The sequence below is a fragment of the Betta splendens genome, chromosome 3 (assembly GCF_900634795.4).
Source record: "Betta splendens chromosome 3, fBetSpl5.4, whole genome shotgun sequence".
NCBI lineage: Eukaryota > Metazoa > Chordata > Actinopteri > Anabantiformes > Osphronemidae > Betta > Betta splendens.
In genome coordinates this window covers 18,824,930-18,851,459 of record NC_040883.2, presented here as the reverse complement: position 1 = coordinate 18,851,459, position 26,530 = coordinate 18,824,930, and the positions used below count along the sequence as shown (strand labels likewise).

General features: G+C 47.7%; 1 protein-coding gene across 3 annotated transcripts; it reads right to left on the bottom strand.

The window, feature by feature from the left end:
* Positions 1-97: 97 nt before the first annotated feature.
* Positions 98-26,301, bottom strand: LOC114852024 (protein TANC1-like). Of its 3 annotated transcripts, XM_029144040.3 has the most exons (29): positions 25,780-26,300; positions 25,459-25,541; positions 24,070-24,273; positions 22,612-22,704; positions 21,035-21,165; positions 19,350-19,620; positions 18,642-18,920; positions 14,316-14,432; positions 13,861-14,151; positions 13,182-13,309; positions 11,520-11,751; positions 10,379-10,545; positions 9,031-9,339; positions 8,185-8,385; positions 7,938-8,041; positions 7,751-7,859; positions 7,269-7,391; positions 6,954-7,190; positions 6,549-6,758; positions 6,270-6,351; positions 5,058-5,191; positions 4,862-4,985; positions 4,595-4,770; positions 4,008-4,140; positions 3,745-3,774; positions 3,568-3,659; positions 3,330-3,476; positions 2,382-2,482; positions 98-2,278 (listed from the first exon to the last, which is right to left on the bottom strand). In XM_029144040.3, the coding sequence occupies exons 2-29, from the start codon at positions 25,526-25,528 to the stop codon at positions 928-930; spliced, it is 5,646 nt and encodes a 1,881-aa protein (XP_028999873.1). In that variant the 5' UTR covers positions 25,529-25,541; positions 25,780-26,300; the 3' UTR covers positions 98-927. The 3 variants fall into 3 exon arrangements, with proteins under 3 accessions (XP_028999873.1, XP_028999871.1, XP_028999874.1); XM_029144038.3 differs by having other exon boundaries at positions 4,862-5,191; positions 25,780-26,301; XM_029144041.3 differs by lacking the exons at positions 24,070-24,273; positions 25,459-25,541; positions 25,780-26,300 and having other exon boundaries at positions 4,862-5,191; positions 22,489-22,623.
* Between the last annotated feature and the right edge of the window lie 229 nt (positions 26,302-26,530).

Here is a 26,530-nt window from a genome sequence, read left to right as displayed (position 1 = left end):
TTGAATGTTTTGTTTAAATGTAAGATGAAATAAATCTTTACCCACCTATAGAAACTGAAGCTGCCGCAACGTGTACTGTAAAAAATAGATGTAGAAATACAGTCATCCATTAATATTTTATTATACCACAATAATAATGTGGTAACATTCTGTAATCCAAAGTAGGACTCAAAAGGTTATATAACAACTATGGACATACAGCAATGTAAGTCTCCTAAGGTCTTTATCTGTGATTGTGTAAATGCTCTCTGTGTAAAATCAACTGATAACCCCTTCATACAGTATGAATATGCTCTCTGCTATGCAAAAATAAATAACATATAGTGTGAATATTAAAGCAGTCGATTCAATATAAGATTATGACGAGGCCTTTCCAACAATGTTGTGTACAGTACCTCTGTTATCAAACGTACCGAGAGAAAGAATTTAAGTCCACAAAGTCATCTCTTCAGAAGCTTGTGATGCCGACAGGGAACCACTTAGAGGGAAATATATATATAATCTGCAAATACAGTGTACACCGTACAAATATAAATGTTTTTTTAAAAGACACTTGACAATAGAAATGATCATATCCTTCAACTAACAGCATGAGGTTTTGTATATTCGTGCACAAAGCGTTCTCTGATTCCTGTATTGGAGACATTAAATTAAAAGTTGAGACTGTATACTAGCTATTTTTTTTCAAATCCCTACTTAAGGTATGTCTGGTTTTCTTGAATACACTAGTGTAGCTGTAGACATGTAAGCAAAAGCATAGTAGCCTGAGTTAAAGACTGGTTCTAGATTGTAAATGCAGTGCAGCAGCATAACTCTACAAAAACAGGCTCAGGGAAGGGGTCTGTTCCCGGAATGGGCTCCCTGCTACCTTATGTGGGACAACGGTTGTTGTAACTGTGCCTGTATCTGTGCTCTCACTGAGCCCATTCAGACGTTGGACTCTATAAAGGAGCGTTTGGGTTTGATGGGAGCCATGTGCAGCGCTGGGTTGTCTCTAGTGAGGCTCGCCTGCCTGTGCTTCCCCTCTGGGAAGCGGAGCTGGGAGGAGGAGGTGCCTCTGGCCTCTCGCTGGTGGAGCCGTTCCCCAAACTCACGGGCCTGCTGGCTGTTGGCCTGACCTCCAGGGAGCTGCTCCTGGAAGGAGGCACGCTTGAATTCATTGTTCAGCCCTTGGAACTCCATGACGGACATATTGAAAATCTCCACCCCCCCCGCCTGCCGACCCAGACCGGAGGTCTGCTGGCCCTGCACTCGCACCGCTTTGTCCATTACCCCCATGAACGGCCGGGGCTTCAGCTCGGGTTTGGACTTGAAGCTACCGCTGCTCTTGATGGGGCACGGCGTGTCCAGCACCTGCTGCCTGCCACCGTCGGACAGGTTCCCACTGGAGGCCTGACTGGAGCTTGAGCCCCTCGAACCCGCCGTGCCGCCTCCTCCGCCGTCCCTCCGGACCTCCATGCCGGACCCAAGAGCTAGAGCCAGGCCGTCCAAAGCCACAGAAGTGGTGGAGAACCTGTCGGAGCCTCTGGAGAAACTAGAGGAGCGGGGCTGGTACATTTGGAGAGGTCCAGGGGGGGAGGAGCTGCTGGGGGACATGGGGTGGTAGTGCTCAGTGGGGCTGTGTCCAGAGTGTTCACTGATTGATCCAGGGCCGATGTCGATACCCAGGACGGGCGTAGGCCTCAGAGAGGTGGAGATGTGCCTGCCCGGCAGGGGGCTAGAGGGACCACACAGGGACAACGGCCTGCCCCCGACCCTGCCCCCCGCCTGGAGGGAGTGGCAGTGGTGATGAGTCCTGCTGCCCTGGTTCTGGTTCTGTCTGCTCAGAGCGGGAACAGGCTCAGGCACGTCCATGAACAGTTGGTTCTGCACAAAGTCCTCTTGAGGAACACCCGGCGCCTGGTCCGTCAAAGCGAAGGCCACGCCTCCAGGGAGAGTCCTGTTGGGCGCATATGGATTGAGGGGCCAAAAGGTGGGGCTTTTCCCACAGTGCAGGCTCACCTCCCCCTCCCCCTCCTCCTCCTCCTTCTCGCCGTCGCTGCGCTCTCCCTGGATCTGCCTCTCCAGGCTTCCCTGCGAGTAGGCGTCGGCCTCCTCCTCAGTGCCCTGCTGGTGGTGGGCGTGCGGGTCCCTGGCGTGGCCCAGTGGCGCGTTGCTGGCCGCCTTCTGATGATGCTTGCATTCCTCCTCCACGCGGGTCAGCAGGCGGCGGATCTCCCGGTTGGACGGACAGAGGCGCGCGGCCTCGTGGAGGTCTGCCAGCGCTGCAGCAAACTGCCTGGGGAGGGCAGAGGAAGCGGACAGAGGAACTCGGATTACAGCACCACAGACACAAAGGGTCGGGAGAAAAAATAATATCTGCCGGTTAAACTGAGTTGTACCTGCTGCTCCTCTTGGCTCGTGCTCTCGCATAATACGCTTCGTAGGACCTGGGTTTGAGTTCGAGGGCTTTTGTCGCAAACTCTTCAGCAATGCCAAAATCCTGTGTTTGCAGACAGAAGGGCTTGTTTAGTACCTACTTTATTTCATCAGAGCATTCTACAGTCCGATTGTATTGTTGTGTGCTTAGGCGGATAGATTGGAAAAGGTTTGTTTTGCACAAATAGTCTGAGGCAATTCCGATACAAACAGTTTGCGTTCGCGTCTTCATTATATGGGCCTGAAGATCGAAGCCTATTTAATCCAGCGGCGCACGCTGCTATCATCTTTATTGATCACGCACGGGAGGAGAGGACGAGAAGCAGACGTGCAGATGCCGGTGTTGCTGCAGCTTCGCTCTCGGCTCAACGTGACCCTGTCGTGGAGGGGAGCGTTGACCTGGCGACGCCGCCTACGCGGCCGGTTCATGTTTCATCACGGCATCACGTAGTCTCTCCTCTGCCTGTATTCTGATGTGATATGTGGATCTGGCCACTGTAAATAACCCCCTGTAGGGACGCGGAGAGAGAGAGAGCGTGTGCTCCATGCGCCGGAGAGAGTGACCTTATCGCATCACATCACATGCTCCATTATTCATCAGCCACACTGACCCTAAGGACGGCGGCGTTACACAGTCTGTTAGGACGTCTGTCATCACCAGGGTGGGCTCCCAACCTGGCTGCGGGCCACACTCATCTATCTGCACTAACAGTCCACCGCTCTTCATTCTGTCACCACCTGCTTCCAGGTCCTGCACTGTACGTTCTGTTCACCAGCCACACGTGAGATCGGAGTCGAAAAGCAGAAGCCTGTTCAGCAGAAGGTGTGTTTTTGTGTTGATACGTGAGTGATACATCTTGAGCAGCCCCCCCCCCTACTGTGAGGGAGTTCGCTGCCACTGTGAGCCTTACGTTGGTTTTCCTGCGGCAGCGCGAGAGGTTCAGGTAGAGGGAGACGCGCAGGTCCTTGAGCCCTTTCAGCTCCTCTCCCTGCCCCTCGCGAGGCAGCTTCCTCAGCGCGTACTGGTAGCGCTGGCCCGCCTCCTTCATACGTCCCTTCTGGGAACATAGGGAGGGAACCAGACAAAACGAAGCCGGAGAATGAGAGAGTGACGCAGACTGGGATGAAATGCTGCGTAGCACGCTGTACCTTGTAAAGCATGTTCCCTTCCTCCATTAGCTTCTGCAGCAGGATGAGGAGAATGTCTGGCTTAGAAGACGCCATAGCCCACGTAGCATGACCTGATGGAGTGGTGCAAAAATGAATCCTTCTACCTGCATGTCTCACCTTGCCACCTTTACTTTGTGTCTTACGTAAGTCAAATACCTGATCGATCGTGCGGAGCCGTTTTGTAGCCTTTCAGTTGATGAAGAAAAAGAGTCGAGGATAAAGAGAGAGAATGAATGTGATGCTGAGGCTGCTGCAGTATAGATTATCAACAAGAATGGTATAAAGGGCGCAAAGTGCAATTTGACAGAACAACACAAAATCACACATGGGCGTTGATTTAAAAAGATGTTATTGTAACTACATCTTATGATGAAGAGCATCTTTTTTCATGTAACACTGACTGATGAGCTGCTTCGTACCCGTCTTGCCTCCTTTCTTGAGCACCGACGCCACCAGGGCTGGGTTCTGGCAGCCCGATGCCCGCTCGGACCCTCTGGTGCTGGTGGCGTCAGCTCGCTCCAGCACCGCTCCGTGCTCCATCAGGCAGTGCACCTGGCCATGAGGTTAACGGCAACGTGTTATATTTATAGTTAAATAGCTGGTTTAATGATTAGCTTGATTACACCGTGTGTGCTCCTCCACGTTGGCAGATCAGTTTTCTTTGGAGCATTTGTGTTCATCAGATACTTTTGATTACGCTCCTGCTGATGGACAGATTACAATAATGGGAGTCAAAATGATTGGAAGTTTGTTTTTTTCTGTGTGTGTGTATTGTGATTGCAAATTGACATCCTGTCTTGCATTGCAAATTAAGATAATTACCATTATCTTGTTAATTATGATTGATTTTCTTTGTCTAACAAAGTTGAAACGATGACGTGAGACATTTATGTTTTTGTACTTAAATCCTAATAAAGTACTAATAATAGAGGTTCTACTCTAAAGTCCATAATCCGCGTTGGAGGAGACTGAGCACACTTTCTTTTCATGGGGACCAGAGACGCACCGTGTCTGCGTCCCCGTTCAGAGCAGCTAGATCAAGAGGAGTCCTTCCCTGGTTGTCTGGGTGGTTCAGGTCTGCGCCCGCCTCCACCAGCAGCTGCACGGCGCCTTTCTGGCCCTTCAGACAGGCCCAGCTGAGAGCAGTCAGCCCCTCCTGGTCGGTGGAGGACGGAGAGGCTCCTGGGACCACAGACAACACAAGCATGGCTCTACAGTCGACCCGCTGACCTATCAAACGTCCCGGGACCTCACCGGGCCGGGTGGCTCTCACCTTTAGACAGCAGTAGCTCGGCCGTGCTGGCGTGGCCCTCGGCGGCCGCCAGCGTCAGCGCGGTGCGACACAGCTTGTCGCCGGCGTCGATGTCCGCGCCGTGCTTCAGCAGCAGCTCTGCGACCTGGGGAGGGGACAGACCTGTGCCCAATGACGTGCCAGAGGCAGGGCCCGAGCCCTCGGACGGCCCTCTCACCTGTGTGTGTCCGTGCTTGGCGGCGCTGAGCAGCGGGACCATCCCCCGGCGGTTCGGGAGCTCCAGCCCCGCCCCCCGCTCCAGGAGCAGCGCACACGTCTCCATTCGCCCTCGCCCTGCTGCTGCGCTCAGCACTGACAGAGGGTCGGCACAGAGATGAGACGGAGGCGGATAAGAATATGTAATTGACACATTCAGGAGTGAAGTACAAGCAGGGGTGAGAAACGGAGAGAGGAATAAGGCCAGTTAGCTCCATGAGCTCCGCGTAAAAATGCAGTAATCTGACAAGCGAGTCAGATTACTGCATTTTTATGAGTCTAAGTAATAGTTTCTGTTGTGAAATAAGGTTGAGATTGTTTTTGCTCTGGAATGTTTAGACATACGACGAATACAATGATTTCTTTCTGCTGCATAACTGCAGTCACACTCTCCCAAACCAACTGGTGCTGCTTTGACAAACGATGGGCATCGGCCCTTTTTACATCACGTGAGCAGCTGGGACTGGAGGCAACGCAGTGATGCTGGTCCCTAAATTCCAAGCATCCTCAATAACATGCTTTAGTGATCAAACTGAGTGTACAGTACTGCTTTAAAAAGTGTCCCCTCCTCAATAATAACACCGTCTTGTCTTTAACGTGGCCGAGTGTAATAACAGGGTTAAACCTGTGGTGCTGGTAACACTGAACACACTGTGCATGCAAAGGTGAATGTTTCCGGGGATATTTCCTGCTCTCATTTTGTCCATCTCAGCCCTGGAGGGGACGGTGTAATAGAATTATACTCTAATGGTGCTGTAGGCAGAGATACAGGCCTCATCCGACATGCTCTCGGGAAATGGACCTAACAGAATTCTGCAAAATGCACCATCTGATCTCTGATAGAGGTAAAAGTATTAGAATTGAATAACAGATGCTTTTTAGATGCTACACACGTAGACAGACACGATGTGATGGTGTGATAGATTTGATGCTCCTTTTTCTATCAAAAACAACACGATCAGTGGTTCGATATCATCGGAGCATCAAAAATTATAATGGTGAAATCCGTTGGTGAGTAGGTCCAGCTCTATTCACTGTGCATTAATAGACATGGGATATTCATTGTACAGAGCCAGGATATGCCTGAAATCCAACCCAATGCCCTTGAGCGTGACTCGAGAACCACAGTGATGGACAGAAAGAGGTGAGAAGGCTAAATTTATCTGAAATGCACCAGTTTCTCCCCAGAGAGAGTCGTGAGCATCCATCTGCACTGCCAGCTGTTCATCTTTCAAGTCCAGTATGCTCTTCACCACCTGCAGCAAAACAGAGTTTTACAGTCGTCTGTACGGCTGGCTTGTTAAACAGACAAAATGAAAGCAAGCCTCAGACCTTGACCACGAACGGCTGCTAATGCAGCACAGCGCTGCCTTTAATCTGGCCTCAACAGTGCTGAGCAGGCATTTCAGTGGGTGGGACCGGGCCTGGGCCTGGGTCTGGGTCTGGTGCCTACCTGTGTGTGTCCCACGCTGGCTGCCGCCGTCACCGCCTGCTGTGCCGCCTGCGTTTTCCCAATGACCGCGTCACTGCTGTGGTGTTGCTGTGGGTCAGCTGGGATCTCTGGTCCCCAGTCCTGGCCCAGTAAGATGTTTATGATTTCTGGGTGGCCCCTCAGCGCAGCATGGACCAGAGCACACTGGCCGCTTCTGTCAGTACGGCCCACCTGGTGCAGACGGGGGACAAATAAAAGGGTAGTGTCTGTTTATGTCACCTGTCCTCTTTAATCTGTGATGGATGTGCGCTGAAACCAGGACTGTTTGTGATATAAGTGGTGTAAAAGGGCCGAGAGGCCGTGTTCTGCCTCACTAATCGTACTAGTCACACCCTCTAAGCCTGTTTCTGCCTCTGTTCCTCTGACCTTGGCTCCTTTCTTGCAGAGCATGCTGACAATGTCGGCGTGTCCCGCTGCGGCGGCCAGACACAGCGGCACCATGCCGCCGTCGGCTCCGCCGTCCACCGGAGCGCCCATCTCCAGGAGCAGGGCCACCATCTCCACGTGCCCCAAGTGGGCGTGGACGGCCAGGATGGGGGCGTGTCCCAGAACCTCCGTGCTCCAGGTCACGCTGGCGCCGCCCATCATCAGCAGGCGGCTCACCTGCAGGAGCCACAGGTTGAAGGCTACAGTGCTGCGTGTGGCGCATCTGGGATGCGATGTGGAGCGTGCGTGTGTCACCTTGATGTTGGGCGTGTAGAGGTTCCTCAGGGAGGCCAGCGCAGCGGACAGAGTGTCCGTGCTGCAGTTCACCCACATGGCCTGTAAAACGCTGGAGGACACACCCGTCTTCTTGCTCAAACCCTGTGATGGTGTGAGACGGGCACAGAGATGAAGAGAGGCAAAATGGCAAAGATTAAACTTGAGATGCTGCAGAATTCAAATGAGGTCCCAGGAGTAAAAAGCAGTATGTACACACACCCACAGTACAGTGAATATTGTAGTGTTTACATGCATGAATTGCTCTAATGTGAGTGGGTGATGGTGCGGTCAGCGGTTCACACTCATTTGTGTGTTTCAGTGGAATAACATTACAGCTCAGTGCAGGATGCTGTTTCCATGAATCCTGTGGCAAGTGAGTATATTTAAAGATTTAGCAGCAATCAGTTCAAGTACAAACCTACATTGCAGCAGTCTACACACTGTGTCACAGTTCTTGTTACCTTGAATATGTGAGCCTTGAGGATGTGGTGTCCCAGTTCCATCGTCTGCTGCCGATTCAGCTTGGCCTCCTGTCTGGAGAACATGAACGCCAGCAGAGCGTGGCCGCTCCTGTGACGCACATGCAGAAGGTATGAACCACGTCGGGGGGTTTGTTTGTTCCGTCTGAGCGCTGGGTTCCGGCCTCACCTGGGATCGCACAGGAAGTCCGTGCTCTCTCCGTCCGCCCTCCACACCAGCCACTCTCTGAAGGACGGGTGCCGCAGCATCCGCGTACCGTCCCTGCGTCGGACCTGCGGGGGGGGGCACAAATTAGACCTGAGCACAGCCCCTGGACACGAGGCCCGACGCTGCAGGGTGCTTTGCATCGTCCTTTCACACTCACACAAACACACAAACGCTAAACCCCAGCCGCCCCCTCAGAGCGCCCTCTTACCATGAATCCAGCCAGGCTGTCTAGTCTCTGCTGGAAGTCCTTCCACTCCAGCTCCCCCCTCACGCTGCCTGCATTCAGCGCCCTGAACATTTGTTCATCAGTCAGCGGGTGCAGAGACGCCAGCGCCACGTTTAGCACCGGAAGCACCCGCTCAAAGACCTCTTTATCTGGGAAGCTCACGCGACACATGAGCAGGTAGACCTGAGGGACGAGAGGCAGCAGGACATGTTGGGCTGCAGTGGGTTCACGTGATTCAAACCATATTATTCTATTTAAATGTTACAGCCCACTGCTCAGCACACCCTCAGAAAAAAACCTATTCACTCCTATTACTACACCTATGAACACTGCTGATTATGTGAAACAAGCAATCTACTTGATTGATTGCTTTTGGTGAACAGTATTTCAGAATAGCTGCTTTTACCTTGCGGGAGAATTTTATTAACACTGATTTTTTATGCCTCGGGCTTTTTATGGGAGACTGCTCACCAGGATAAGTGACAGGTGTTAGACTGTGGACTGAACCAGATGAGGAGGAGCAGCAGGACAGAAATACATTCAAGATAAAATTAGTTTTTTAGCTACAGATGCTTAAATATTAATGTTTTACATTTTAAGTGGCAATAAACATCTATTACTCATGTAGGAGTCACAACATGTCACTACTGTGCTTTGATTAAGTCTGCATGCTTACGTCCTCAATGATGGTAATACTGCTGATGTGTGTGTGTGTGTGTGTGTGTGTGTGTGTGTGTGTGTGTGTGTGTGTGTGTGTGTGTGTGTGTGTGTCTGTGTGTGTGTGTGTCTGTGTCTCTGTGTGTGTGTGTGTGTTGGGACAAGTCTGACCTCTGACAGTGACACAGGCACCACCAGGTAGTTTCCTCCCTTCAGAGCCAGCTGGCCTTTGTGAAACAGATCCAGAGTCAGCTGAAGGTAGAGGATGGAGCCGTGGCTCCGCGTGGACAGGTGGCTGCTGAATTTGCTGAGGAGCAGCGGATCGGGGGCCGAGCCCGTGGGCGTGGTGACGTTTGCAGCAACCTGGGTGCTGCTGCTGACCCGGTGATGGATGTAGTCACTGAGGTCAGCTCCCAGATCACTGCTGTCTGGCAGGATGTCCAGAGAGATGCCAAAAAAGGGGAGGAGGGTGGTGATTTCCTGCAGGAAGGAAACAGCCATGTTTTAGTACACACAGACACAAAAGTTGAATATTCAGTGAACAGGCAGCGCGTAGCTAAGGACAAATTAAAAGTACCCAAACGAGAATCCATTTCTCAGATGTTGTTGCCTCTGACTCATGCACAGCCATGGGATACAGTACGGTAAATAGTGTGACAATGACTCAAGCTGTAACATTGCTCATAGGCATCTCTCAGATTCACATTTCATCCCCTATCTCGCCATCCTCATCTGCTCTGCACTGGCTTAAACTAGACATCCCCCTAAATCCACCTTCTGCAGGTCACTTCCTCATTAACGGACAATGACATTTTGGTGTGATGACACACAATTGACCTGTAGTTGTAATATCCGGGCTGTTACACAAGAGTAATCACTTTCGAAATAGCTGGAAAAAAACAGTGAATGAGGATCTGATCAGGGACCAGAACCATGATGACTGGACTCTCCATCTTTACATTTCTGTGTTTATTGCTCGCTGACTTCAAACGCATCATCATGAGGAAAAATGACCCTGAATGTGTTTTGTGTATTCCTCAACGCTAATCCAATTATGTAACCAGCTGGCTGGTTGTCAAGCTCCAGACTCTCAGCAGGCTCCCGGTAGTATTACCATCATTCAGGACGTAATCCAGGCAGCATTTGGAGACTTGGCTTCAGCGGTGGACAGATGCGGCCGCTGTTTGGTGGGATTACCAACCGGATTGAGAAAATACATCAGACTAGACAGAGCAATAGTGCCAACTGTCACAGTGTCTGCAGGAAAGCAGCAAACTTACAAGCTCAGACGGCACAGTCTGTGCAGCAGGCCTCAGAAGCAGCTCTGCAGTTTCAATAGAGTGTACAATTTAAAATTCTAATTCCCGCTTTCACCTCTTTGACCTCGGCCAAGATGAGCTATGTAAAACAAACAAATCTTCATTCTCCTGCATGTGCGTGGCTTAGATGCTTTTAGAAATAAGGGGCCAAACCGAGCTGTCATCATTGGGCACCACCGTCTGCTGCGTTGTTTACTCACCACCAGGCCTGTCCTGACTGTGACCACCAACTTCAGCCAGAGAGGAAATTTGGAGATTATTTTGGTGATGAAGGTGGCGATGGTGTCCCCATAGTCAGGCTTGTGGAATTCTGCCTCATTGAGGCTGTCAACCAGTATGATGTAGTCTTCCTCCGGTAGCTTCCTCTCTAAACACACACACACACACACACACACACACACACACACACACACACACACACACACACACACACACACACACACACACACACACACACACACACACACACACACACACACACACACACAGGATGGAGGTCAGGCAGAGAACACATAATTAGACAATGAGCACATCCTTTGTTTTCTAGCACACAACATGTTTTATTGTGTTGAACTGGGCAGAAGCCACAGTTGCTCATTACACTGAAACAGGACCTATCTATCATATTTCACTTCATCTGAGCTGTCAGTTCGTCCCTGCACGCCCCGCCAGGACTTGCACACTCAGCCACAAGGGCTCTTCATTCTTTGTCTAACCTGCCTAATAGAGATGGAGTAGACAACACACTCCTGCGCTGGGGCTGTGGGGGGTGTGCTCACAGAAACACGTCAGTCTGTTGGACTGGCTGCATGACCAGGAGCCCAGGTGGTTAACACGCCTGCAGCATTTGCAGTATTGATGTGAGCTCACAATCCTGCAGGAGGCTGGTGATTCACACAACGCTCGTCATCCCTTTATGTAAATGATCCAGCATCTTTTTACACATGGTTACAAACCGCTGACCTTAACCGAAGAAGTAATCTATGAGCCTATCAGGGACTCATTAATGGACTAATTCACACAGGAGAGAGTGACACACTCTCTAATTGCAGAGTGAGGGAAGCAGACAGCTTTGTAGCACAAAACTAATACTAGTTTAAACCTAAAAGGCATTTGTCTTGAAGTGTGTGTGTGTGAGTGTGTGTGTGTGTGTGCATGCATGCGTGCGTGTGTGTGTGCGTGCATGTGAGTGTGTGTGTGTGCGTGCGTGTGTGTGTGCATGTGAGTGTGTGTGTGTGTGTGTGTGTGTGCGTGCGTGCATGCGTGTGTGTGCGCCTGTATGTCTGTATGTGTGTGCGTCTGTGTTGCGTCTGTGAGTGTCTGTGCGTGCATGCTACGTACCCTTGCGCAGGCTTGCCATGGGCTCTAGGATCCCCTTCCTGAAGGCTGTGATGGGGTCTTGAACGCAGGAACGCAGGCTCAGCGTGTTCTGCAGGTGAGGCTCTTGCACCAGCAGCTCTCGGTATGGAGTGAGCTGAGGCGCTCTGGCCAGCAGGGCGGCGACGCTGTGCACGAACTCTGGTACCAGGCAGGTGTAGGTGTTGTCAGCCTGACAGAAGTGGTAGGCAACCACCTGAAATGCATGAGCGTTTTTGTTAAATTAAATCAAAGGCAGGACGTTGTAATAGTGGGAAGATACTAGTCACACATTTACACATCCACATTTTACTTTGATGCAGATTTCTTTACACTACGACAAATGTGACTCATGGCAACAGATGTTCCTGGTGTTTTGACAGTGAAAAAATGATTAAATTCAGATATTCAAATATGAGCCATTACAAAATATTATGAATTAGATTCTTTGCTGTAAAGCTGTAGAACATGATGTCAGCTGATTGCATTGAAGCAGCGTTTCACTCTGACTCAGGTACAGTGCAACTTACAGTAAGTGGGGAGTTGGCAAATTGTGTCAGCCGTGGGGGGGGGGATGTTGTAACTGCACCATTTGTATATGTCAGAGCGAAGTATCTGCTCATATCCCAAGAGGAATGACCAAAAAATGGAGACTGCAACAACTAAGTCCACAGAATGTGAAATTATCACGGGTTGAGATACAAACACGGCAGTGATAGAAGTAGCTGTGTCAGACGTTTGCCAACATACTACTGCAGATTATCTCTTTAACACATCCACACACCGAAGTGTAAACAAGCGTCTGAGAAATGAAACAAACCACTAATAGTGAGGGCAGTGTTTGTTATTTTTACAGACACTCACTGGAAGATCAATATTAGTTTTCTTCACACAGTAGGAGCAGAGATTCTCCTGTTTTCACTCAGGGCTTCACAGGGCCCAGATCAGTCCCATCTACACCATCAGCAGTCCATATATCCAGCAACGCAATGATTTTACTTCTGAGCGCACATCCTCACCATCAGTAGACTGACTAGTTCCCATGGAAACTCTTATTGAGGCCAAGTTAGTAAATTTAGAAGCTTCCATGTCATCTACGCGATGCATGTGCCCAAAAAGAGAGAACACTCACATTAAAACACTGTGTCACAAATGTTCCTTAACACTACAAAACAATGACGCCGTAAGCTTCCCTCTCTGTGAACTGACCGTTCCTCAGTCTCACATTAAGGCTTATACCACCTATAGCTCCCTAAAGGGCCGTTTAGAATTCATGTGTATTACATTATATTAATGCACAGTGTATATGAAGTGGAGACGGGCTATAGGAAGAAGCTAAATTTGGGGGCATGACTGTGATGTGGATATGGTTTCTTTCTCTGTATGATAACTGCAGGTGAGTCAGCAGTCTGCTCGGCAACAAGATCAAACGCGATGTGTGGTATTGTGTGTGAACTGCACCCTTGTGAGGACCAATATTTTGTGTGTTTTTTCAAAATGGGAGCTCAGCGGTTCAGCTTGGCTTGGTGTAAGGCATGTCGTGTGTTCAGTAATTAAAAAACGAGCTGGGTGGTTTAATTACAACAATGAGTGCTGTGTCTATAACCGTGACCGTGTGGCAGTAGGTCTGGGTCCGGGTGTCGGTACCTTGGCAGCTACGCCTTTTGCGGCCTCCTTCCTCGCGGTGGCGCTGTCTCCTGCTCCGGCGGCGGCGCCAAGGGTGGGCGGGGCCTCAGCTGGCTGTTTGGAGGCCGCTTTCGCCTGCTTCTCCCCACCTGCACGCGAGACAAACACACAGCCGCCATTCACGGTAGTCTGTGGTGTGAGTGCTTTAGGCAGAGTCAGTTAAACGAGGGCTGATGATGTTGGATTCCTCTCACCTCACGCTAACATGGCGCCTCATGCATCATATACTACAGATCTGAGTGAAAAACCTGACAGTGATGCTGCATTTTTCGTCTCCATCCTGACACTACTCTACATTAGTCTGCTATCTGCATTAGAGCCCAAAACAATGTCACCTCTCACATCTGATTGTGTGAGAGGTTGTTTTGCTTTGTTTTTTCAGAAAACATTTCCAGTGCCACTCATAAACTAGAAAAAAAACGGTTTCCATACACAACTGCAATCAGCAGAGAAACCTCAGGGGAGAACTTGAAAGAAGCGCGTGTGACCCACTTACGAGATCCTTCGCAAAAAGTGATATTTCCTCCACTTTCTTACAAGAAGCTATCTTTACTGAGGCATATTGGAAAATGCATTCAGTTCCTTCTATTGTACTGTTGTACAGCCATGTTCGTGTAAGTGTCTCACATTAAGGCCTTACATTTGGGGGAGGAGGCGGGACTGTGAGCGATGCTGGGACCTCCCTGTGGCGTGCGCGTGCCATGGCAGCTGAGCGTCACCAGCCGCCAGATGACGGCGGTCTTGCCTGACCCCGCGTTACCCACGACGACGGCACCGCGGCCCTCGCAGCTGCCCGCCTTGGTCAGCACCTCCTCCAGACGCGTGAAGAGCCAGTCCCGGCCCACGAACGCCGCCTCTGCGGTGACGCCAGGTACCTCGAACAGCAGGGGTTTGAGCATGATGTCGGCCTGTTTGAAGGGCGCCAGTCTCCCTGTGTGGAGTCAAGGGAAAGCGTTAATGCTGTATAAAGGAAGTGGGAACTATATTATGTATGCTATAACTAATTTAAGCGGTGACATTGGGGAAGTGCCCTGAATGGTCCGCACAAAGCTATATTTACACAGCATTCGCCCTGAGGTTAAGCCACCAAAATACCTTTGGAGTCATCACTTGTGCGTCCAGCTGTGTTGTGCTTGCGGACAGAGCTCCTGTGTCCAGCAGCCCTTTGGTTGTCCAGATAACTCAGATCCTCCAGACGAGTGGAGCTGGTTGCTGCGAAGGCAGAGCGGGTTTGGAACAGAGCGAGAGTGTGAGAAGGACGTAGCAAATGTGCAAAAGCACACATGCATAGCACACAAGTGTCAAATCCATTGCTGTAGTCAATTACTGTATCCATGGAGACGTAAGACATAAACAGTTGTTGCTCTCAATGACGAGTGTTCGGTGACCTTGAGGAGAGGAGACGAGAGAAAAGAAAAGAACGAACTTGCATCACGTCTTGCGATCTCAAACTCACACGGATCTGAAATGACCAAATGTTTCATGCAGTCTCACACGTCAGGACACCAAATTTGTGTTAATCTGTGGGCACACAGTGCCGGCTGCAATGAAAAATTGTGTCAGATGTCAGTAACAGGATTGGGCGCATTCTTCTAATGAGCCCATGAACGCCTAAAGAGAACGGAGAACATGTTGTACAAAGGAGCAAGAAATGGAAAAAGAAGAGCGCTGTTTACTCCCACATTCACCTCCATGCAGCCACACGCACACGCACGCTGCAGGTCAGCCAGCCGCACCTTCTGCAGTTTGCAGGATATTTAGCACAGTCTTCAGTTCAGGCTACTGCCAAAAAGCAATGTGAAAGGAAAGATCGCTTATTATCAAGCAGCTAAACGCAGATTTCTAAGAGCTGCACAGTGTCGTCTCAGATGAAAGGCTGGATTCTTTATGAAATCGCTTTACTTGGAAGGTGAATGTCCACTGCAGCAAATGTGGGCATGAATCCAACACCTGAAACTGAGCTAACACGTCAGGTGGCCGGGAAAAAGCACGTTTAGGCTTCTTTCCAGAGGCAGTTTCATCTGCGAGGACAACCTCTCCGTGCAGAATGGGATTTTGTGTCTCTGGACAATCTGTGTCCTCATCGTGTCGGAGGCTCTGTGGTGTCTTACTTTGTCTTCACTCCAGCCGTGGCAGAGAACCAGACAGATATCCTTTTTGTCATGTTCATTTCTTTTAAAGCACAAATGGTAAATTACATTAAATGACTTTTGAGTTTCACGGTTGTGTTGCCTCCAACATTTGCTTTTTTTATCATAAAAATGAATGGTAAACCAGTATATTATACATTGGTACCAGTCAGTAACTAAAAATAAGTACTTTCATTTTGCATAAAAGTAACAATTGGTCTATATTTTAAAGGATCTACCAAATGGCTACAGTGTGTGTGAATGTCCCTGCTGAGACTATACAATCAGATCATGAACATCAATAGCATTTACATTTATAAACCTGGTGAATTACTTGTACTCACAGCACATTAGCATGTACTTAGCACCTCAACTGGAGTAAATCATGTGGAATTGTGCTTGTAGTGAACCTTTCTTGCTTGAGTTTTACTTGGGTATTAGCTTTGGGTACTTCTGCCACCTCTACATGATGGAGAAAATCGCATTGGCATTAAATTATACAGTGTGAGACCAAAAAAACAACAACTGCAAAGCTGCATTGAAAACTAACTCTGCTGTTTTTTAAGGGTTCTGTTTCAATGAGATGTTGTTTCCAGAGACTGGTGCATTTCATTGATTCAATATATTGTAAAAAAAATCCTCAGCAAAGTCTGAAAATCTGATATTACCGCTGCCTCTAATCCCTTTAGAGTGGGCAGGAAATAAAAGAGTCACAGTGCACTCATCTACATAAAGCTAGATGATGACCTGACCTTACTACCATTGTGTACTGTGCACGCTAAAGTCTGTCACTGGTAACCAGTACATCCACGAGTCGTTATAACATAAGAAAATGTTCATGCGCAGGACACACTATTGTACTACACACGCATGTGTCCACCTGCACATATATAGTATAATAGTATCCCATAGTGTCCCAGAGTTTGTTTCAATGCTACTGAAATTTACCCAGTTTCAATTAGTGTAAACAACAAGAACTTGGAACTGTGAGTATGTAAACACCTTGAAGACAATATTTAGGATTGGAGACATGGAGGAAACTGCATAATTGTTGGGCAAGAGCTGAAGTGGTGAACAGAGGATTGAAAGAACATCCACGGTGAGAGGACGAGAACAGTCTGCAGCAAAACAGTGTGAGGGAGGTGTGGAGTGGGATGAGAGAGAGAGAGAGAGAGAGGCCAAATGGCCGAGTGGACCACGGATGCTGTGAAAGAGTTAAAGCAGTGTTTACAACCAGCTGAACGCAAACATGCAGGGGCACGGGGGAAGTTCATCCTCTCCCTGCCCTTGACGGCGTGGCCCGATGGGACCTGTGCGCCGCCACCTATCCCACACTCAGTGCCAACCTTTATGTTCACCGCTGATGACAGCGTCCCTGATTACCCCACAACCCCTGTGGATGAGTCATCACTTCTAAAGGTTAACGCCACAGCCACAGCACAAGCTCCCAGCAACGCTGATAGCACCGGCTCCAGAGCACTCATGAGTAACCCATCACTGACTCTATGGGCCTTTTCCAAGTTTAAGGTGATAGTTTGACATTTTGGGCAAATACCGACGTTCACGTTTGGTTATTGGAGAAGATATTAGTTAAGAGCAGCTCGTTAAAGCGGTGGTCATCTTAATGTGGCGAGTGTGATGGGATGTTTTGTTTGCACATTTGGTACCAAACCTGCAAATCAACCGTCTGATCAGGGCCAGTACACACCTCACTCTTAGGTGTGTGCACAAAGAATAAACACACACACGGTTCTCTTTTTGCTGACACTCAGCGTTTGTTTCCTGCCAAAGTGGCTCTGGTACCAGTCCAGCTCCAAGCAGGTAGCCTGTATAGACTACTTTTTGTTTCACTGGTGTCTGCAGTCATCAGCATTTATCTTAGAGAACTTTCGTTAGCATGAGCTACTTTTGTTAATTTCTCTTATGAGGATGTTACTGAGAGCAGTCAGAGGGACAATGCACAGCCACATAAGATGATGGAGCCCCCAGCTGCTGCTCAATACAAATACCTCAATGCATTGAGTTGGCTCAAGCGGCTAATGGCAAAATTAAATCTGAACATCTGTGTTTCAGATGTTGTTTTGTTTCATCTTGATGATCCGGTGCTGTTACTGCTGCTGTGCACACTGTTTAATATATAGACAAACTATTAATTAAATTAAATAAACCATCATTTTTCCATGACTTTCCTCATTCAACCTTTTGTTTCCTTTGCTGGAGCCTGACAATATTGGAATTATAATAACTGCATTTTCCACCTGGGGATAATTAAAGTTCACTTTAGTCTCATAATGTATATTTACAACCTTTACTGTACAGTCTTTCATGAATGGGCAGCAAAGCTCGAGCAGCTACAGTATATGTGGCTGGCCTCGTCTTTATTCTGAATTTCATCAACAGCGGCTAAATGAAAGCACCAGCTGACAGAAGAAACTGGCAGGCGTTGCTGTGAATCCACTCCTTGGGGATTCTCTTCTTTTGCGCTCGCCACAAATGAACTGACATCTAAGAGAAGAAAAGGAGCCTTGTGCACCAGCAAAGATCGTGACTGGGAGGGGAGGAGGGGTATTTTTATGACAACTGGAGCCTCCCAGGATATTTAACTGGTCCTGCTCACTGTGTGCATCCAGGCATCGCTGCTACTGGATCACTGGCACATGGAGCAGGGAAGTTCAGTTCTGTATCACGGAGGATTTTGCTAATTCAGACTCTTCTTTAGAGGAGAAGTTGGAGGAAAATGTCAAGTCAACCTTCAACATTCAATCAATCTATCATTCAATCTGTGTTTATCGGTCGATTAGGTAACCCACAGGTCCCAGCTGTCACATTCATACCCTGATTAGCTTACTTCATCTACAGCATAATGAAAGCTTGAGCGGTTCCCTCATTGGATCATTAATTAACACATTATGTCATGCTTGTTCACTTCATACAAAATGGATAAAAACAGCACATTGTGGTTCCACAGGAGATTCTATGACTGTTGCTTGGCCGTGAGCACTGACTTCCTGAAGTCTCTTCTGCTGCTTAACTTCAGGAAATAGAAATGTGTTAATTAGTAGGCCTTAGAGTTGCTGGTGGAAGGATTTTGTTCCCTTTAGAATAAAACCAGACTAGTTGTCCCCCCACCCCCCATTTCCAGTCCTTATGTTAAGCTCAGCTAATACTCAGCTCCAGCTTCACATTGAACAGAGAGACAGGGCTGCTGCGGTCTCTCTCCCCAAACGTGAAAACGCATAGAATGCAAAATATCCCACCAAGCCTCTGATTAAAGAACAGAATGTGGACGTACCTGCCACAGAGTTTGGACGAGGCATCACAAGGGAGCTGGTGCTATGTATGTGGTGCTGTGGGAGGGGTCTTTTTGGTGCTGGGGGAGTTCTGGACTCGGTGATGTCAGTTCTTAAGGCCTCCACTGGCTGGGCACTCAGGTGGTCCCTGCTTGGCCCGGGATGGCGCGCCTCCATGTTGTGGCCCATTGCACCAGCGCCGCCTCCCAAGTCCTCAGCCTTAGTCAGAAGCTCACTGGAGGTGCTGCGCTCCTCATTCTCAGAGGAGCTGGTGATGGTTGCTGAGCGCGGGTCAAGTGAGGTAGCGAAAGCGAAACAGAGTAATTATTAATTCATATTTGAATTTACCCCTTGACTGGGGAACCAGAGCTACAATAACACACTGTACACCTCACTGCTTCATTAGCTGTAGACTCAGAACGCATCAGTCAATGAGTTCCATTGTCTTTGATGCACCTTTTGCACTTTTGTATTCAACTATAAATAAAAACTCTATTTAGGGAGAAAAAACTGTCCTATTTTAAGAGAATCAGACCCATAAGCAACAAAGACAGCAGTGTCCCAGTTTTGACAGGAGGGAGCTGAAGCCTCGAGGCTGAAGTGGCACAGGCGGTATGGAGCTAGCTGTGGGGTAGGGGTACACTTAGCAGCGCCTATAGCATGGCTAGTCATCCCAACCACATTATCAAATGCACTGCAGCAGCCCTCACCTATGATCCCGCTGTCTTTGCTCTCCAGGGTGGAGGTGGGGCTTTGAGAAGGAGGCCCAGGACTGCTCCCAGTGGTGGATCCAGGAGCAAGACATGGCGAAGGACTGGGAAGTGTGGGACTGGAGCTGGAGCCACAGTGGGGTGAAGGTAAAGCCAAAGGCTGACTCCCAGCATTGGTGCTCAAGGTTGAAGAAGGGCTCCCCGAGCAGGGGGAGGCGGTGCTGCAGGTCAGAGTGGAACTGGGACTGCCCCCCTGGGCGGAGGTGTCACACTGGAAGATGGGAACAAATGACAAGAGGTGCAGCTATAAATGCAGATCATCAGAGGGAGGAATCAACGCTTCATATTGATCCAATTACTCATAATGATCCACTGCTTTACGGCTGTTGTAAATAACCAGTGACAGCGTGTTTGTACATTTGTCTGACTGTTTGACTGTGCATGCAGATGGAGAATGATGATGATAATTGTAGTTATTTTCATTCTGGCTGTCATTTTCCCAGCTGTGTTGAAAATTAAGGAACTCACTGCAGACACAGACTGTAGAAGTCACTGTACACCCGTTCTGCTGTCGCACATGGGCCTTATTTCATGAGACAATATGAAATGTTGAGACTACTGACAGGTCGCAAAAGTCCACTAATCCCATCTGTTTTAGTCCTCACGCTGAGGAAGCAAACCAGATCTGCAGTGTTTGGAGTCCACCATTAGGAGAACGTTAGACAATGGTGTGCATGTTCTGAAGGGAGGTAACCTCCCCTCCCTCTGTACATCATGGATGAAGATGAGCCAGAACGCTACTGAAAGAATGTTCAGTAAGGACGTGAGGCCAAAAAACAAGTTTTTGGCTTCGTTTTTGGCAACGACTAAACAGTGCACTCCATCATTAGAGCCTAAGCAGTATCGTGATTTGGGCCCGACTGCTGTCTGGAACAGGAGCCATTAACTGAGTAATACAGGCCAATGTGAAGGCAATTAATGTAAAGCAAGACAGCAAATCTAAACACGTAACACGTAAGTTGCTGTACTGAAAAATCTTTAAAGCATAAAGAAAATGTTTGTTTGGGAACGATCTGTCTTGACCTATTGACATGCTGAGACTGGACCAACATCCAATAGATGAGGCTGATCTGTAAAGTGCACTGGTCTAAAATCGCTATTTCAAAGTATTTGTAATATTTAATATTTGGTGATTGTGTGTGTTCCATAGTTGATCATGTGCATTTCAGTGCTTCTCATTACATATGCAGCGTTCCTGCATCCTATAGAGACTAATAGGGAGCTGAAGCAGCTCATGGTTATTCCCTTTATACCACAGCCTCATCTATCTTAGCCAGGACAACACACATTCCTCATATGAACCTCACTAGCGCTCTGCAACTGACTGAATCTGGAGCTCAGGTGGTTGGAATGAGGCTGAGAAAATGGGCCAAGGCTGAGCATGCAAAGGCACAGAGATAGGAAAGGCATGAGCACACACAGAGGGGTTACACTAATGGGTCACTGAGCATAGTAATGGAGCCCCGCAGAAGCAAAGCAACTCAATTAATAATGCTCCAAAATACATATTGATCTGTTTCCCAAGGGGGTTTTAAGGCCTCAAATACCTGAATAGAACACAGCCTTGCCTCAGTCAAACTGTACAGTGAGTGAAGGAGCACAAGTCAACAGAGGAGCTGGCCTACCTTCTTTTCCTTCCTGTCCTCCATAGGAGAGCTAACAGTGTCAGGCGTTGCTTCTCCCAGTAAGAAGCATAGTCTGGTCATTAGTTCCTGGGTAGAAAGGGAGGAGCCCAGCTGAGGCTCCACGTGCAGGTCTGAAAGGCACACACATTCACAACACGAAGATTAACACGCGATGCAGGAGCGGAACTGGGCGAAGCTCCCGCGTCAGCAGCGCTGCGCGGCCTGGACGTTCCCACCCAGCAGCTCCACGGGTCCACGGGTCAGGCAGCCCCAGCTGCCCCGATTATCAATGCATGGAAAGTGGCCTCCCAGTCCCCGGCTGAGGCAACAGAGAGGTGGTGTGAGGCTGCGAGCTCGCCTGTGCACACACGCCTCCCAGGTGCTCTGTTCAGGGACGGCCTGTGCATTTCAATGAGAGCTGGGGAGAGGGAGCAGGGAGCGCGCTGGCTCTGGCTTGGCTGTTGCTTCTGACTGACACGGCCCGTGTGCTAATTCGTGCACTACAGCACCACTCCAGCCTCCCTGATGCTTTAACCTCCGAGCCCCTGTTCCACGCTCATCCCACCAGAGTCAGGCTGTAGCGCTTCCCTGAGCTGCAAGCAGCTGGCCGGTGCGTTCCTGTGTTTTCATGGCTCATCTATGCACTGTTATCAGCTAAGTAACATGCATATTGAGTAGGCATATAAACAGGATGACAGGACATCACAGATTACAGGAACAGCTCACTCCTCCTCGCAAACATCTTTGCGTTCAGACAGCACACTCATTTCTCACTCCCTCCGCTGATTCTTTCTCGTTCTGTTTTCCTGGCTCTCTCTTCCCCTTTCAAAGGCACCGCATCACGCTGCTGTTACGTATGTTCAACCCAGTTCTGTGCTTAACATGCGCCCAGCCGTGACAGTGCGGTCAGTTCGGAGAGCCAAAACCAGTTGTTTCTGTTCCATGAGGCGTCTTATTTGGAGCTTTTGTCAATGCTTTGTCATTTCACAGAGAAATGTTTGAATACTTTGGTGTGGAGGGTGGACGTGTATTTCATGGGGGGAGAAAACTTTCCATTTAGTCAGCAGAGTACTGGGAACCAATCTGGAGTAACATGAGGACACACTGAATGACCAGTACTATTCATCTAACCACCTAGCAGTTGCCATTGGAAACGGGAAGCTGAGAGGTGCCTGGCAACCAGGATGGATGCCTCATAAAATCTGTTAAGGATAAGGGTAGCCCTATGGTCAGAAACACATTGAGAGCTGGGTGACATGTGGGTATTTACACCATTATTGTGTTAATCTAACCTGTACAGGAGAGGCGTCATGCACAGAAGTCGCGGAAACACTGAAAAAATCACTGACTTACGAGAACAAACTGAAAATCATGTAGACAACTGTTGTAACAGACATCGTTAAGGAGGAAACTTCGAGTAAAGCATTGTGAATTTAAATAAAGCACACACTCACTTTCCTTCTGTATCTCATCAGTCATTCTCCTCTCACCTCTACCCCATCCATCCCCGTTCGCCGATCAATACTTGATAGCACAGACACGATGTTAGAGGCATGCCCACACGCTGCTGTTCTCACCTCTGTGGTCTGTCTTGCCACGACACGAGGCAAAGACAAGAGGTTCTCCTGCACTGGACGAGCCATCCACATACTCCTGCTTCTTCACCCGTCCTTCGGCCACAGCGAAGAGGGAGAAGGAGAGGGAGGGAGGGCGAGCAGGCAGGGTGGGAGGGACGGATTGCGGGTGGAGATAGGGAGGGATACGAGAGAAAGTGAGAGAGAGAGAGAGAGAGAGAGAGAGAGAGAGAGAGAGAGAGAGAGAGAGAGAGAGAGAGAGAGAGATTAAGCCTCCCTAGATGAGATCTGTGGTGCAGAATTTGAATTGTGTCCCAGGAGTATAAAGCAGAGCGCGAGCCACGCATGCAAACAGTACAAAATTCACCGTACCACAGGGTTTATCTATTATATATTAAGACTGCTCCGTGTATGTGTTTGCCAGCGACGGCAGGGACAGTGGTGCTTCCATGTGTGGGTGTGTCTCAATTTATGCAACAACCTCTGAGCCTTGTGGAAACATCTTCTTTACGACCACAGATCATTCATGAGGATGAGGCGCTGTGAACGCTGAAGCGTATGGATTGGTTTTTAGTCAAGGTTAATCTGTACGTCAGGCACGTGGTCAGACTAATAAAAAGCAGGTGGAGTTCAACATGCAGGGTGAGATTTGATTGTGATTGAGCAGCTAAAGGAAGCTGTAATTTTCCGTGTCACGTTCATTCACGAACATGAGGAAACAAGGTAATGCTGCATGCAATGAAATGTAAGGACACCTTTCTTTCTGAATGGCTGAACTTGCTGCAGGACACTGTCCCCTAGTGGTTCGTTTCAGTGGAGCTGGATGAGCTGCTGGTCGTTCCGTTTATATAGTTAAAACGCCACACAAACCTCCTGAGCGTTTGCTTAAAACCTCCAATAAGTTAGATATTAAACCAGTGGACATCTTAGAGTTGTTTGATGTGTTGCTACGGCAACTCAGTTTCAGAAAAAAAATATTTTCAATTAATTAACAAATATATTTTAAACAATTATTGAAAAGGGAGAAATGTTCAAGATGCTATTTATAAGGACGTTTAACCGCTCAGTATTTTATCTGGGGTAATAGTGTCATAACATATTAGATTGACTACTGTTTTAACACACTTGACGTTTCTTGGCACACATGGTGCAATGATGAAAATGATAAAACCTTAATTTATAAAAATATCTTTTAAGTTATCTACATTTCCTTTTCTTTAAGTTGGTCCGTTCAATAATTTACTCTGACAATCTGTCGCTGTGTTCAGGCCCTGGGGGGCATAGTCTGTATTTACTGTCACATGTATGGAACAGCTGAACGCACAGAAGCTCTCTGCTAATCAAAGCAAACCCATCCGAGCTTTCTGCTGTTTGCACAGATACTCCCTGACACACAGTCTGTCATTCTCAGCTCTTCATATCCAACCATGCTTTATTTTTACCATAGTCAGTTGGACCCACCTGGGAACCTGATGCACGAGTGGGAGGGAGCCATGTTGGGCTGGCGAGGGAGGAGAGGGGAGGACGGCAAGGAAATGGACACACCCTTGGTCAGCCTCACCCGTCTGATCGGGCTTTTAGCGTAGCTGCCGTCATCACCCCGGACGTGCTTGGTGCATCCTCTGCCTTCCCTCTTCAAGGTGCTACGCATACACTCCTCACCACCTACATATGCAATGGGATGGGTTAAGAGAAGACCCAGATGGAGATTGGGAAGCTTCAACTTTATAAGGGCTGCACATACGGCTGCAGCATAGAGAACATTTCTTGTCTTGAAGGCAAATTATACAATGACGTAATGGAAAGCTGGCAATGCTGGAACATCTATTTAAGGGAATAGGATAACAATCGAGAAAAGGCTACACTTACTATATTTTAACACAACATTTCATGCCGAACGTAAATGTGTGTTAATTACAAACTCTAGTTGTTACAAACAGCTTATGGCCACTTAAAAATGCTGGTTATGAACTGGAGTAGTTTCCTCTGTGGCGTCTTGTTGCCATCCACTTGCTTTTTCATTATTTTTAACACTACCTAACATTACTCATCCACACTATACAGTGTTCTGCAGAATCTGAAATGATCTTCAGCTGTTATTTCAATAAAAGGGAATGCCTTTAAGTGATCAGAACCATATTATAGATATTATTTCACAGTATGTCCTTAATGAGGTTGACACGATTTTCTATGTTGCCCTCTGTTCTTGCTACCCAGAGCAGCACATGTTGAAATATTAATGAGCAACATGGTTGCTCTAATACTGAGCTCTACTTATGTTCCTCTGTCTTGGCTGCACAGTATGAAATCACCCCTATAATGTAGCAATCTGACAAGTTTACTCTGTAGAAAAATATGAACAAGCTAAAGGCTTAGTTCACATGTCAGCTTTATAGCAGCAGATATATCTCATTTACACATGAATCCCATTCAGAGTTAACCCAGTCACAGTTTCTCATGAAATTCAGGATGTTTTTAGTAGGTCAGGATGTTTGCCTAACCCACTCTTACTTTGCCTGACACACTTTAATTGAAAGCAGCGGGACACTGTGTGAAGGACAGAACACACTAGAACACACTGATGAACTGGGCTAATTAAAATGACTTCACTTAATTCACCCAGGAGAAGAGCCTGAATATTATAATCAAACAATGCAAGATCAAAATGTGCACAACAGGATAAATCTTCTCATCAAGGAGGGAAATTATATTCAATCTGGTGAGACAAATATAGCAAAATGTGATTAAGGTAAGACCAAGGTAACTGGTATATTACTGACATGCTATAGACATAATAGTATATATTTTGTAAAGGCTTATATTTAGGTTTAGTCACTGATTGGTTCTTACCTTCATGCCTCTGATTCTTGTCTCGATGCCTTCCTCCCTCTCTTCTGTTTCCGAACATCGATCTGAACATAGCTGTTGCTTCCCTAGTTTCCAGGATTAAGCAAACATGTTCAATTAAATTACAAATTATTTCACACACATCATTTCAAGCAACATTGCCCTTAACTGTTTCCTCCTAATTCAGCTGATGGAGAAAAGATTTAATTGTAGTTTTCTGAGACATACAGTAAGCCTAATTTGACTTTGAATATAATTTTTTTTAATATTACTATTCAGTACATGCACGACTGCTAGCAGATAATTTTAACATTAAGCTCTTACCTGTTTTTAAGCCTTCGGTGGTGCTTGCATACCTTTGCAGAGGAAACTGATTGCTGCTAGTCTCAGTCAACTCAAGAGAGTGATGAAAAGGAGGAGGGCGCGCGCTTCGTGCACGTGCGTATCTACGTTTCGCACGCAAAATTTAATGTAGCTGCTAAATCTGGACTTTGTTTAACCTTGTTTTGCTGGGCAGTGTATATTATTTCTACCTATTATTCCTTATTTAATTCAACCAATTTAAAATATAAAGATTATATGCAATTGTCCAGCGGGTGCCGATATACAGTATAAGATCAAATAATGCAACATATCTGATGATAAAAAACAAAACAAAAAAACGACAGAACAATAAATAACCAGAAACACCACACAAATTAAAGACAAAAAACACTCGGGCTGTTTATATCATTAATGCAATATCTGGAAAACACCAAAACGATTAAATCAAATGGACCACAATTTAATTTTGCGTGTTTTTGTGGACACCAGCAAATGAAAAAAATAAATAATTATGTCCAGGATGCTGACCGAATATTTTATTAAAATAAACGAATAAACCAATAGCGCAATAAACCACAGTGCTGCCATTGAGTAGTACAGTTTATCTATCACGCTCGAGCAACCGTGCGCATGCGTGGTCTGTGTCCACGCACTCTGGGGGTGAGTGTTATCTGGGGGATCAAGTGGTCAGCAGAGTCAAACTGAATTATTAGAAATGTTGAGAAAGTTCTGTTAACCAAAGCTCTATCAG

Bases quoted from the DNA above. Each gene is read 5' to 3' on its own strand.
- LOC114852024 (XM_029144038.3), bottom strand. From the start codon at position 25,528: ATGTTCAGATCGATGTTCGGAAACAGAAGAGAGGGAGGAAGGCATCGA. The intron at 10,546-11,519 runs GTACGTAGCATG...GTGTGTGTTTAG, and splicing joins CATGGCAAGCCTGCGCAAGG to AGAGGAAGCTACCGGAGGAA. The intron at 7,191-7,268 runs GTGACACACGCA...TGGCTCCTGCAG, and splicing joins TCTACACGCCCAACATCAAG to GTGAGCCGCCTGCTGATGAT.